This window comes from Camelina sativa, chromosome 5 (genome assembly GCF_030686135.1).
Source record: "Camelina sativa cultivar CO46 ecotype springtype chromosome 5, ASM3068613v1".
In the NCBI taxonomy this organism is placed as follows: domain Eukaryota; kingdom Viridiplantae; phylum Streptophyta; class Magnoliopsida; order Brassicales; family Brassicaceae; genus Camelina; species Camelina sativa.
In genome coordinates this window covers 31,637,513-31,651,418 of record NC_141884.1, presented here as the reverse complement: position 1 = coordinate 31,651,418, position 13,906 = coordinate 31,637,513, and the positions used below count along the sequence as shown (strand labels likewise).

Here is a 13,906-nt window from a genome sequence, read left to right as displayed (position 1 = left end):
GTTTGGCTTTTTATTTTCTATGTTTTTATGTTCTAGGCAAAAACAGATGCATAACATTTGGGTGTACCGAACGTACTTATACTCTGTCTACGTTCTTGAACTCTTCTAAACAGATGCATAACGTTGGCTGATGGATCCAAATCCGGTATCCCAATGGCCAAATGTGAGAGCATTTAATTATGAGGTACAAACGTACCACAAAATTATAACAACAACAAAGAAAATTATTATTTTTTTCAACATATTTATGAAAGGTGTTTAGCAAACTGAAAAGAACTTCGTAATCGACTTCATAAACCACACTTTGGGAAATAACAAAAATATGGTAATTTTTAGAATGGCAATAGAATTTTTTTTTTTTTTTTAATATTGTAATCAAGATCTTTGGGTTCATAATTCTTCTAGCTTTGGGCAGAGACCTAATTAGATTATTCATCCTTCGAAATCACTACAAGAAAACATGGTCGTTTCCGACGGAATTTGTGACGGTGACCTATTCGTCAGAAATTTCTGACGGAATTTTGAGAAACATCCAACACATTTCCGACAATACAACAGAGCGACGAAAACGCGTCGGAAATTTCCAAACAGGACACAAAGCGTTGGTATTGCGTCGGAAATTTCCGACGAGGGTCTGACAAGAAGATAGATTTTCCGACGCTTTAATCATTGTCGGAAATGTGTCGCAAATAGCCGACGACTTTCCGATGGCCAATTAACCGTCGGTAATTTTCAATAGATTTCCGATGGAAATTTAGCCGTTATTATAGCCGTTTCTAGCCGTTTTGAAATTCTGACAGCCCGTCGGAAAACGGTCGGAAATCCGACGGAAAAAAAAAGAAGATATCTATAAATGACTCTACGCTCATTCACACAATTTGCAAAAGAAAAACACAAAACCAAAGTAAAATGTCTTCTTCGAATCCGTTTAATTATTTTCGATCATGGATGGACCAACCCATGCATGATCCAGTGACAAATTTACTTACGCCAAATTACGCATAAGGTCTTTAACAGTTCATGGTATTTGCGACAAACCAACCGGTAACCATAAATTCTAAAGAAATGTATTGTCCATGTTGTACTTGTAGAAATTTTAGATGTATTCCTGTATCTCAAGTTTGGTTGCATTTGTATGGGCAAGGCTTTATGCCGGATTACAAAATTTGGTTTATGTATGGTGAGAATGAGTCAATGGTGGACTATAATTCTTTTGTTAATTAGACAAGTATATTTTTCAGTGCTTTACATGCATGAATGCCTCACGTTTTCATGGAATAATAATAAGCTTGAAATAAATTAATATATATATAATATTTTTGATAAGTATATGAACTCCATTAATAAATAATGAGAAGAGTTTGTAGATAATACAGAAGAGCTTAACCTAGTAGCTATTTCTTAAAAAACAAGAAGGAGCTAAAGCAACAACAACATACTGATAAATAAATGAATATTAATAAATCGTTTTTAGCATATCCACGTACGTACAGACAGCCATCGCCCTACATTAATTAAACATGTATATTTATAGAAGTGTGAGTGTGTGTGAGTGTTCGAGGATACATGGGCATGTGTGTTCGTCCTCGGCACGTATATACTACGTACATTTCATGCGTCGGTTCAATGTATTAGGTCGTTTCCAAGAAACTATCAATTAAATTACTCTGATGTGTTTACGTGCTTAAATTAACTTATACGGTTATACCAATAAACCATTCTTATCATTCACTTTGGAAAATAAATATCCATAGATATTAAATATATTTCGTTTTACAACGAATGTTGTTTTGAAGTACATATTGTTTTCTAATATAAAAAGTGTTGTCCATAAAAAAGACATTTTTTATGGAAATTTATAATTGACATTACACATTAGAAATGATAACGACACAGTTTATAAGATAGAAAAAAAATATCAAATAACAAAACGATAACCAGCTAATCCTTTTTGCAATAAAGTAGATATTATATCTTAGGGCCCCTTGCTCTTTTGGAATCCTATCTTTGGATTATCTTTGGCGATTTCAATTAGAACTTTTTAAAACAGTTGTAAATCATTTCTAGAATTTTCCGTCCATACCATCCAAATTAAATCCTCCAACCTTTACTCAACACATGATTATCAATGCAATCATTCTAGAGCACTATGCATCTGATAGAACTGAAACTCAATCTATGAGAATTGTTATATTTTGGATATGACCAACGACCAACGACCAACGTGACACTTAGGTGATCCCAAACCCCTCAGGCATGGAATCAACGTTGAAAAAGGCTCCTAAGACCATCACCAGCGGAGTAATCCATTAAAGGTTACCTTTAAAAAAAAAAATTATTTTAATTGTATATATATATTTATTATTTTTTATTAACAGTATCCACTAAAAAAACTACAGCTGTCCACTTAGAAGAAAGTAACGTTTCTTATGGAAGCATTGCAAAAATCGGTCCTCTTCTTTTTCCTTCCTTTCACATTATTATATATATATTTTTAGCAATCCTCTTGATTAGTACCTGCCAGTAAATATGCCCTAAAGGTGTGGCTTGTTCTGGTATCGAAGGAATACCATCCAATCGTGAATATACTTTTTAGTGACCCAAACCAGATGAGATGCATGTACATGCATGTATATGTTATGCTATGTACGTATGTATATAATAAATGTATACATGTACATGTACACGAATGAATTTTATGCTGTGTACATGATATATGTATTAATCTATATTATTATTTTCACAGCATTTTTGAGAATAAGGCTTGAAGTTCAAAAGTATTTACAACCAACGTCATTACCATTAAAATACCTTTTTAAAAAATAAAACAAAAAATCGAAATAAACAAAAAATGGTATGTTAATTAAATATGCCCTTCCGACACAAAAAGAATTAAATATTCTCTTATCAATCCAGTATAATTTTCCTAAATTATCCCACTCAGAACCTAATTTTCTGCAAAACTAAAAAAATTTTCGCTTTTACTCTATATTCATTTCAATCAATCATATTCAATTACTTCAAATTTTTAAATTCAAAAGAAAATTCCTCCAGATTTTCCAGTCTTTAATATATATAAAATCTAAAGAGTTCCTCTACTAAATGTAAAATATTTAATCTATAACAAGATTTAAAGTAACACTACCAAATAAAATCCCTAAAAATACATAAAACAAAAAAAATCTTAAATTCCTAAACAGTCAGATTTCTGTATAGCAATTAATTTTAATAAATGTTTTAAATATATTATTTAATAAACTTTAATAAATTTAAATTATTATGGGACGGGTTATGATCGATATTTTTATAAATTTAAAATGTCAATAATCCATCGCTACGACCATCAGTATTTTATACTAAAAAGTAATAAATTTCTATACCTAAAGTAATAAATTTCTAAAGATATAATTTATATAGAAAATATAGGGCTGTGGTGTACCGTTAAAAGATGGTCCTTACAATTAAGTCTATCGAGATTACGGATTTTAGCAAGGTATGTCTGCGGTTGGCGGGTTGTCCTAAAAACTACAAATATAAGATTAAAATAAATATATATTTTACATAGTTATGTATATATAATACGTGAAATATATGATAATGTGAAGAAATTTAATTTATACCAATTAAGATATTTACAAAAAATCAATATTATAAGTTATTTTAAAATTTCTTTATTTTTTCTTTGCCACTAAATTTTTTAAGAATAATTAATAGAAAATTTAGGTTGAGGACATGCTTGGGCATAACTTTAACGATCATGATCTTAGCAGGGTTGACCCGCTGCGGTCCAAGAAAAAAGAAATGTGGACCGACCAGTTTGACACATCTATATACATGATTATTATAAACAAACTGGTACAATTTAATAATATAAGCGGATATTAATAAGTTTTGTAATGAATTCTGGCTCATTCTCCGAATATTTTTTTATCTTAGATTGGTGAAATTAATTTATAACAAAAATAAATTATTGTGTTGTATATAAACCGCAGACTAAATTGTAGAATTAACAATCAAAATACATTATACAATCTTAAATTTAAAATAAAACGTAAAAAATTAACTAATAATTACAATTTTTTAATAATTTTAGTGAAAAAATAATCCCACGGTGTACCGCATGTTAATCTAGTGTTATTTATTACAGTTAATATGAAATTGATCTATATATAGCAGCGTAAATAAGATACTGATTGTCTTCTTTCCAATTTTATAAAAATGAAAAACTAAAGTTAGTAAAAAAAAAAAACTAAAGTTAGTGATGGGTACTTTTTTCAACATTAGAGATACTCATACGATTCGGTCATTGACTATATTGCGTAGGTTAACAATACTTGTTTATATGGTACAAAACTGACCACCTAATATCTAAATTTTTATATATATATTATGCATTAAAAGGTTTTCTTTTGTGACCATGGAATGGTTGAGTTTGCGGCACATGTGTTCTTTGAATCAAGAATCATTTAAAAAAAAAAAATCATATACTTTTTGCAAGTAGTCTTCTCCGACTGTCAGAACTAGAACTCGGGACTTGGTACAACATCCCTTCAGAGTTCAAAGGCTTCCTGCTAAATCCTAAATATAATTATCGCCAAAAGCAATTACGTAAAAAGAGAGATACTGCTAAACCTATGTAAAACATAGTACTCTCTATATCCCAAATTTCCAAATTATAGGATATATTTTAACTTTTTAACTTTTTTTTTTCTTGTTCCAATCCATTCTATTAGATGTTCTTATACTATTATGCATAATTAATGTTTATTTAATATGTTATAACCATTATTATTCTGTAATTTTTTTTTCCTGTTAGTTATTTTTTAAATATAAATATAAATAATATATTTATGTAAAAATAACAAAATATTTATGGTTTCTTAAATTTTATGTTTTTACCTAAAAAAATCTTATAAAATGGAATAGAAAGGGTATTACAATACGATGGCCGGTTGGATAATATAGATCCTATAGCCTTTATAAAAAACAAAACAAATAAAAAAAACATGTTATATTTTTTACACTGATTTACATTTACGTGATCCACCACACTATTTTACTGAATTATTATGATATGTTACTAATTTCAAAACGTATTCTTTGTCTACAATAAAATAATTATTGAATTTGTAGTAAAATCATGCAATAATTTCGACAATTAAAGACTTTGAATATATATTAATGATCAAGATATTTTCCATCCTTAAAAGTTTAAAACATCTTATATACTGTTCTTTTTTTGACACCAGCTGAAATCATGATTACGTCAGTTTTTCCATTTTTATTCGAATTTTTCGGCCCACACAAGAGAAATCACGAAGTTACAACTTTAGTTTTGCTAAAAATCAAAACATATGCAAAATACGTTAAAGTTTTGTATGTGTTTGCTTGGTCTCTTACAAAAGAGGTTGACAATGTTGGGTTTGTGTCGTACTCTTGTCTTGATGCCAGTTGTCTAATGGAAAAATAACAAAAGTAAAAAATAAAGAATGAGGAAAAGGACAAGAAAATAGAGAGGCAACCAGTAAGAAACTAATAATTGCGGAAAATAAAAACAGAAATTTAAGAAAAAAGAGAAACTTAATAATTGCAGAAGAAAAGAAGTAATAATTAAGAAAAATACTGAAAGTAACCCATGTGGGTTTCTGCACACGTGCAACTCTCTCCCTCCTCTTATTTTTTTTCTTAATGAAGTTAAAATTAGTTTTAAAGATTACTAGGTAACAACCCGTATTATGTGCATGATAAATCGATTTAAAGAAAATTATTATAAGTAAAATTATTATTTTAGAACCAATATTTGTTTGTGTTAAACATAATATATAACTAAAGTTTTTTATTTATTTATTCAAAGCTGCATTTTTTCGTGTAAAAAATATGTTTTACCGTGAAATCTTTAAATGTGTAAAAGAAAATATTGATAAAATGTTACTTTTATTGCAACATGTCCTTTGTGTGGTTTAAAAATCAAATTCATATCTCTTATGTTTTATTTTGTAATCATAACAATTTTGCATATTTCTTATGTAACCAAAACAACATATACTAAATTACTCGGTAGTTTAATTAATTAATTTTATTATATGTTAGTAACAATCAGATTCTAAACTAAATTTTCTGAAGATAATCTAATTTATTGATTTAATATTTGTGATTAGGCTATTTAAATATTTTAAGTTAGTCGGTTTGTTAATATTTTCTATAAATAACGGATTATTACCCAAAAAACCATTATGAAAAAAATAATAAAATTTCAAAATCAACGTATTCGTGTAAGAATACATTTCACCGTGAATTATGTGAATGTGGTAAACAAATATTTATAAAATGTTACAATTTATGAAAATATATATATTTTTGTGTGCTTTAAAAATCAAATTTTTATATTTATGGTTAATTGAGTAACTATAAAAAAATTTCATGATCTAATAATCACTTATTTTAAATATATTATGAGTTTTTTTTGGGTACTAAAGTTTAGTTATAATGAGAAGGGTTATTGTCTCATTCCTTTTTAATAGCACATAGATTAATGTACAATTAAAGCATATATTCCTATTTGGTTATCAATATTTTCATTTTCTAATGAATAATCACACTAAATGTTGAGATTAATTAGTTTACATACTTAGATATATATAAATAATCACACATTATGATATCCTCTAAGTGTTATCATTTTTATATTTATTTATGAATATATATAAATCTATATTTATTGAGAATTAAGTTTCCTTTAATGAGTTGGAGATAATTCAGAGCTAATATATTTCTTCTTATAATCAATTATAATAACTATTGAAAGCTTGTTATTTAAAATATTATGGTAATAATACTAACATAAAAAATACTATTTTATATGATTTTTTAAAAAGTTATATGTTTAATAAGTTATATGTTCTTTATTTTTATTAACTTTATATGTTTTTATAGCCTTTTTATAATATTTTACTTATATTGATTTCTTAAAAATAATATAACTGTGACTTGTATATTTGTAAGTAAATTTTAGTGAAATTTTGACTTAAAATAGTATGTAATGATTTAATTAGTTTTAATATGTGATATTTAAATTTATGTGAGAATTGATGACATATCTAATTATTATTCAGTTAAATGTATTTTTTGAAAATATTATGGCATGCTAATGTAATTAAGTAGAAAATTTAAGGGTTTTTGCTAAATGTGTCTCGAGCTCTCTGGCGGCGACACATCAGCTTTTTCAAGAGAGTGCTTCTCTATTAATATATAAGGGATACAGTATATAACTAATGACTTATACTCGTACATTGCCAACACATTATTTCTAAGACTTGAATTCTGATAGATAGTAATAAATCACTTCAATTCAACTTTTGCACAAATTTAAAATCATCATTTTAATTAAATTAAATACTATTTAAAATAAACAATTTATGATTTATATCAACTAAAATATGCAGCTCTAAAAATCACAAAATACACCACTAAAGTTATACAGATAATATTTTACAGTATTAAACAAAATATATACATCTCCAAAAACAAATTTTCTGATCTTAATTGATTGGACAAAATGTATAACTAGTTTTTTTATCAACGGTAAATTATTATTAAAATAAAGTTTTTTGATTGATTGCTCGATATGTTAAAATATTGAATAGTTAGTTCATATTGTTTGAAAAGTGAATAGGAAAAAAATGTGATTATAAATCATTATTTAGTTTTAAAGTTCTATTAGTTATAAAAAAATATAATAAACTTAGAACAATATTTAAATCACAAAAGAAAACACAACATTTCTTTCAAAACTATTAAAACTTAAAAAAAAATATTTATAATCACATCACAAAATGTTTCATTGTAAATTACTAAAACAAGAAGTGTCAAAGATATTTTCCTAACTCCTAAGTCAATTTCATTACAATGAATTTAAATTGGATTATTATATCTAAATTTTGGAAGTTTGGGTTTTGGTCCTTAAATACTTTGACCAAGAACCATAATTAAGTTTTCTTACAAATCTTTTTGCTTGCACAATCTCTTCGAACTTGTGAACTAAATGTGTTTAAATTTAATCGATTTACTAAGATATCAAAAATTCAAAAAACAAGAAAAAACAGCAAACAAAATTAAATCAAGCAAACTCAGTGGCATAAACGTTGGGAGAATCTTGAATTTTCGGTTATTTAAGGAAACAAAAGTATTAAATTACGATTTGTACTACACTTGTTTTAGGCCTACTACTAAACTTGAAACCAAAAAAAGAAAAAAAAAAATCAATATTATTCTAAGAATATATAAAAAAAAACACCTTAAGAGTTGCTGTGTGTGTGTGTGAGAGAGAGAGGAGAGTACACAAATTTGTTTCACATTCCTCTAAATTCCAAACAAATTTATTTATACACCAATCTACTTCTTCTTCTTCTTCTCTGACAAACAAAGCTATGGGCGAACAGCAAATCTCAGCTACAGTTCCTCGTGATAGAACTGATGAACAGGTTCTTTTTGTTTCTCCTCTGCTTTACCCTTCCACATATACTGATTCTTGATTTTGCCACTCTGTTTTGGGTTATAGAAATCAAGAAACTGATTCATTTCTTGAATTTTCCAGTTTTACCTCCACAGAGAGATCACTGTTCACACTCTGTCTTCATTCTTGTTTTTGTTCTTTTTCACTCAAATGACAATTTTAGTCCTCACTCTGTCACATTTATAATCAATCACTCTGTTTCATAGTTAGTTTTCGAAATGATTTAGAGATCTATCATATAATTCAAGATCTTTCTGGTTTTTTTGTGGTTATGAATTATTGATGGTTTTATTTGTAGGCAATCTTGGCTTTGAAGAAAGGTGCACAGCTTCTGAAATGTAGGAGAAGAGGAAACCCGAAGTTCTGTCCTTTTAAACTCTCAATGGTAAGTTTCTTTTTTGATCTTTCAATTCCAAAAACTTGAATGTACAAAAAAAAAACCATTTAGCTTTAAAGAGTTGTGGTGCTTACAGTTTTACTCTTTTGGTTTTTTTGAAGGATGAGAAGTACTTGATTTGGTACTCAGGACAAGAGGAGAGACAATTGAGATTGAGTTCGGTTATAACAATTGTCCGAGGACAAATTACGGTACGTAGTTCATTTAAAACATTTCTTTCAGATTAAGGAACATGATGATGATGATGATGATGATGATGATGATGATGAAATGTTTTCTTATCTTGTTCATAGCCAAACTTTCAGAAACAAGCTCAATCGGATCGAAAGGAACAGTCTTTTTCACTCATTTATGCTAATGGAGAACACACTCTTGATCTTGTAAGTTTTGGTTATTATGTTGTTTAAACAAAGTTAGTTACAAGATTCAAGACTTCTTATAAATGTTTGTTGGTTATATATGTAGATATGTAAAGATAAAGCACAAGCAGACTCTTGGTTTAAAGGCCTTAGAGCTGTGATAACAAAGCACCATAACGTTAGGACCTCAGCGAATCTTCGGACTAGTAGGGGAGCTCAAAGTTGTATTAATAGCCCTGCGGGTTTTATCCGTAGGAAACAGAATCTTGGACTTCTTGAAGAGACCCCTGACTTCACTCAGGTAGCTAAAGAACCTTTTCTTTTTATATCATTTAGAGATTGTTTTCGTTTTCTTGATGTATATTGTAATGTTCTTGAAGATACGCAGTTTATGTGGAAGTCCATCTACGTTACTTGAAGAGCGGTGTTTATCGAATGGGTTGTCATGTTCTTCCGACAGTTTTGCTGCATCTGATGCCATTGATCCTGTTTCATCTTACTATGAAACAGATTATGACACCAGGAACTCGGATTTTGAATCTACTGGTTCAGAACTTTGCAAGAACTCATCACAGAGATTTGTTGCTTCTCCTCCTCCTTCTATCATAACACAGCCGGTTACAAGATCCAATGTCCTCAAGGACATAATGATATGGGGATCTATAACGGGTCTTATCCATGGATCGAAGAATCAGAACGATGCGCTATCTCCTAAGCTTTTAGAATCTGCTAAAATGTTTGATGTACAGAGTATATCTCTAGGTGCAAAACATGCTGCGCTGGTTACAAGACAAGGTGAAGTGTTTTGTTGGGGCAATGGAAACAGTGGTAAGCTCGGACTTAAAGTTAACATCGACACCGACCATCCGAAACGCGTTGAGTCACTCGAGGATGTTGCTGTTAGATCAGTTTCTTGTAGTGATCATCAAACATGTGCTGTTACGGAGTCAGGAGAGATGTATCTATGGGGAATCGATGGTGGAACCATTGAACAATCAGGAAGCCAGTTCTTGACTAGAAAAGTCTCCGACGTTTTAGGCGGATCTCAGAGTGTTTATAGTGTCGCTTGTGGCGCGTGGCACACGGCGATTGTGACTAGTTCTGGTCAGCTTTTCACTTACGGTAGTGGAACTTTTGGAGTTCTTGGACATGGGAGTCTTGAGAGTGTTACAAAACCAAAGGAAGTGGAGTCTTTGAAACGTATGAAGGTACTATCCGTTTCTTGCGGACCGTGGCACACTGCTGCGGTAGTTGAAACCGCATCCGACCGGAAGTTTTACAATGCTAAGAGTTGTGGAAAGCTGTTTACTTGGGGAGATGGAGATAAAGGACGGCTAGGACATACTGATAGCAAGAGAAAACTCACTCCAACTTGTGTTACCGAGCTCATTGATCATGATTTTACAAAAGTCTCTTGTGGATGGACTTTAACAGTTGCACTCAGCATTTCAGGATCGGTTTATACAATGGGTAGCTCCATCCATGGGCAGTTGGGATGTCCAAGAGCAAAGGACAAGTCGATAAATGTTGTTTTGGGCAATCTAACACGACAGTTTGTTAAGGATATTGCTTCGGGTTCACATCACGTAGCTGTGCTAACTTCGTTTGGGAATGTTTATACTTGGGGAAAAGGCACGAATGGACAACTTGGGTTAGGTGACGTTAGAGATAGAAACTCGCCGGTTCTTGTTGAGCCTTTAGGTGATAGGTTGGTAGAGAGTATAGCTTGTGGGTTGAACTTGACGGCTGCGATATGTTTGCACAAAGAGATCTGTTTGACTGATCAAACAGCTTGCAGTTCTTGCAAATCAGCTTTTGGGTTCACTAGGAAAAAACATAACTGTTACAACTGTGGTCTCTTGTTCTGCAACGCTTGTAGTAGCAAGAAAGCTGTAAATGCTTCCTTGGCACCAAACAAAAGCAAGCTTTCTAGGGTTTGTGATTCTTGCTTCGATCATCTATGGAGTATAACGGAGTTTTCAAGAAATGTCAAGACGGAGAATCATACTCCAAGGATGCAGCTGGTTACTACACGAAGGGTATCTGAGGATTGGACAGAGAAAGAAACAGAGAATGAGATGCAAAATCTTCCACAAGGTGAACAGCCTCGATGGGGACAAGTCTCTGTTCCTTCTCTGTTTTATTTCGATAAAGTTTCGACAAGTCCTATGAATCTGTCAGTGTCATCGAGGCGACCATCTTCTACAAAGATATCAACCTCGTCTGAGTCAAATAAGATCTTAATCGAAGAAATCGAAAGGCTAAAAGCCGAGGTAATTACTTTTGTTTTTTTTTTTTTTTTTTCTTACTAGTAACAATAGCAACATTTTAGACACTAAAGACAGATAAACTTATATGAACATGTAGATAAGAGTAACAATAACAACATTTTAGACACTAAAGGTACACTTATATGAACATGTAGATAAGAAATCTCCAAAGACAGTGTGAACTTGGCAATGAGAAGATGGAAGAATGCCAACAAGAACTCGAGAAGACATGGGAAGTTGCCAAAGAAGAAGCCGAGAAGTCGAAAGCTGCTAAAGAGATAATAAAAGCCTTGGCGTCTAAGGTAAAGAAAGATACATAGTTATATTAATTCATCTTTCTCTTTTCGGTTTACTATGTGACTCACATTTTCGCGGTATCTTTGCGTGCAGCTTCAAGCGAATAAGGAGAAACCGAGTAATCCTCCTAAAACCGGCATTGCGTGCAATCCTTCTCAAGTCTCACCAATCTTTGATGACTCAATGTCCATTCCATATCTCACACCAATCACTACATCTCGTTCCCAACCTGAAAACAGACAACTAGTCGAGAAATGTGTCACGAAATCCTCGAACCGTGACAGTAACATTAAGCTATTAGTAGATGCTTCGCCTGCCATCACAAGAACAGGGCATCACCAAAATGGAACACAAGATTCGACAGCAGAACAAGTGGAGCAATACGAGCCTGGTGTATATATAACTTTCACGGCTTTGCCTTGCGGTCGGAAGACGCTTAAACGCGTACGGTTCAGGTAAAAATTGCTAAGTGTGGTTAAGCGTTTTATGTGATTTGAAGTAGGCTTAAGTGTTTATGTGATTTTGTTATAACTTCTGGTTGCAGTCGAAAGAGGTTTTCAGAGAAGGAAGCACAAAGATGGTGGGAGGAGAAGCAGGTTCTTGTCTATAACAAATATGATGCTGAAACATCATGAACTAACTCTGAGTTGATTTCTTGAATTTATATCATTTTGATGTTTTGTTGGCGATTATATCTAACTAGGTTCGGACCCGCACGTACAATTTCAAAAACCAAATTTGTTATAAAGTTTATAATATATTACGTATGTGTGAGATTGTGGTTGTAAAAATATTTTTTAGGAGTATTAACAGTCATAATCCAAACTCATACCAGTTTAGTATTCAATTTTTCTTTTTTTCGACCAAACATTAAATTAAAAGATGACTCCCGGTTGGTAGCCCAAACCAGAGGAAAAGAGTTTACAAAAAAAATTTCATAAACTAAAGATCTTGAAGAACGTGCATGACAATATACCCTCACATTTGACACAGCCGGGATCTGGGTAAGAGCAAAGGATGGAAAAGATGATAGGAGGGAAGTAAAATCGTCCAACAAATTTGAGAAGGCGAGCCAATCGTCAGGGGACTACACCATCGCGACTAACTCTCAGCAATCTGACTCAAAATTTTGACAGTCAACACCAACCACCAGGAGGGACTCCATTGCCCAAATCAAGGCTTGTAACTCCAAGTGTAGAGGTATAGGGCTGCGTCTAAGACTTCGTGCTCCCAAGAGTAGAGTCGTATCTTCACTATTACAAAATAGTGTTATATTATTTTCAGAATTACCTGTTTCCGTCTCATATCTATTTACTTGTCCTGATGTTTGAAATAAATAGATCAATGAAATTTCTTATATATATTTCTCAAAGCTTCTGAAGTTATTATATTTCATATGAAAAAAAAATTTAATTTATTATGTCTATGTGACTATGTGTTTTATATTTAATGGATTATATAGGTTAGACCATTAGAATTTCTTTAGCTTTTATAATTTTTAATGGTAAGGATCGTAAAAAGATTTTAGTTGCATTGTGGTTATTTTCATTTTTAGGAATCCTTGTGTTGAACATGATCGACTCTTCCTTCATGCGGTTGTTTTTTGGGTTATTGGGCTTGTTCTTGTATGGGCTTTGGCCTTTCAACTCATTTTATTTTTTGTCGATAATTTTCATTTTGTCATCTGTATAGCCCTTTCTATTTTATAAAATGAGATGAAAAAAGAAAAAAATAACTCAAACCCCAAAAATAAAGAAACTGTAGATGACATCTTCTTAGTTATCTCTTGTCGGCTACATAACCTTATGTTCTTTGTTTGGAATCTATTGTTTTGATTCGCGTAATTCTTAACAAAAAATGAGGAAGCGCATGCACTTGACTCATCTTCACGGGAAGGCCCACCAAACAAAGTTACAATCGAAGCTTTTTGGGCGATGTTGGAAACCAAATCTCCAAATTCAGTATCAATTACAAAAAACTCTCAATTGAATTCAGTAATGAGGTAATCCTATTCTGCATATTATAGTTCTATGTATGAATTGTTATTTTGATTTTCGTTTGTTTTCATATC

The 13,906-nt window shown here is 31.2% G+C and overlaps 1 protein-coding gene across 1 annotated transcript; it reads left to right on the top strand.

Annotated features, from left to right (window-relative positions):
- The first annotated feature begins 8,199 nt into the window (after positions 1 to 8,199).
- On the top strand, positions 8,200 to 12,682 carry LOC104787607 (PH, RCC1 and FYVE domains-containing protein 1-like). The gene is made up of 9 exons (XM_010513213.3): positions 8,200 to 8,480; positions 8,811 to 8,897; positions 9,011 to 9,100; positions 9,203 to 9,289; positions 9,375 to 9,569; positions 9,649 to 11,541; positions 11,694 to 11,840; positions 11,929 to 12,290; positions 12,380 to 12,682. Exons 1-9 carry the CDS (start codon positions 8,427 to 8,429, stop codon positions 12,468 to 12,470), a joined length of 3,006 nt encoding a protein of 1,001 aa, XP_010511515.2. The 5' UTR covers positions 8,200 to 8,426; the 3' UTR covers positions 12,471 to 12,682.
- Positions 12,683 to 13,906: the final 1,224 nt, after the last annotated feature.

What these genes read in the sequence shown, in the direction of transcription:
- LOC104787607 (XM_010513213.3), top strand. Translation starts at nt 8,427, where the DNA reads ATGGGCGAACAGCAAATCTCAGCTACAGTTCCTCGTGATAGAACTGAT. An exon ending in GAGAACACACTCTTGATCTT is followed by an intron (nt 9,290 to 9,374) that starts GTAAGTTTTGGT and finishes TTATATATGTAG; the next exon opens with ATATGTAAAGATAAAGCACA. An exon ending in TCGAAAGGCTAAAAGCCGAG is followed by an intron (nt 11,542 to 11,693) that starts GTAATTACTTTT and finishes ATGAACATGTAG; the next exon opens with ATAAGAAATCTCCAAAGACA.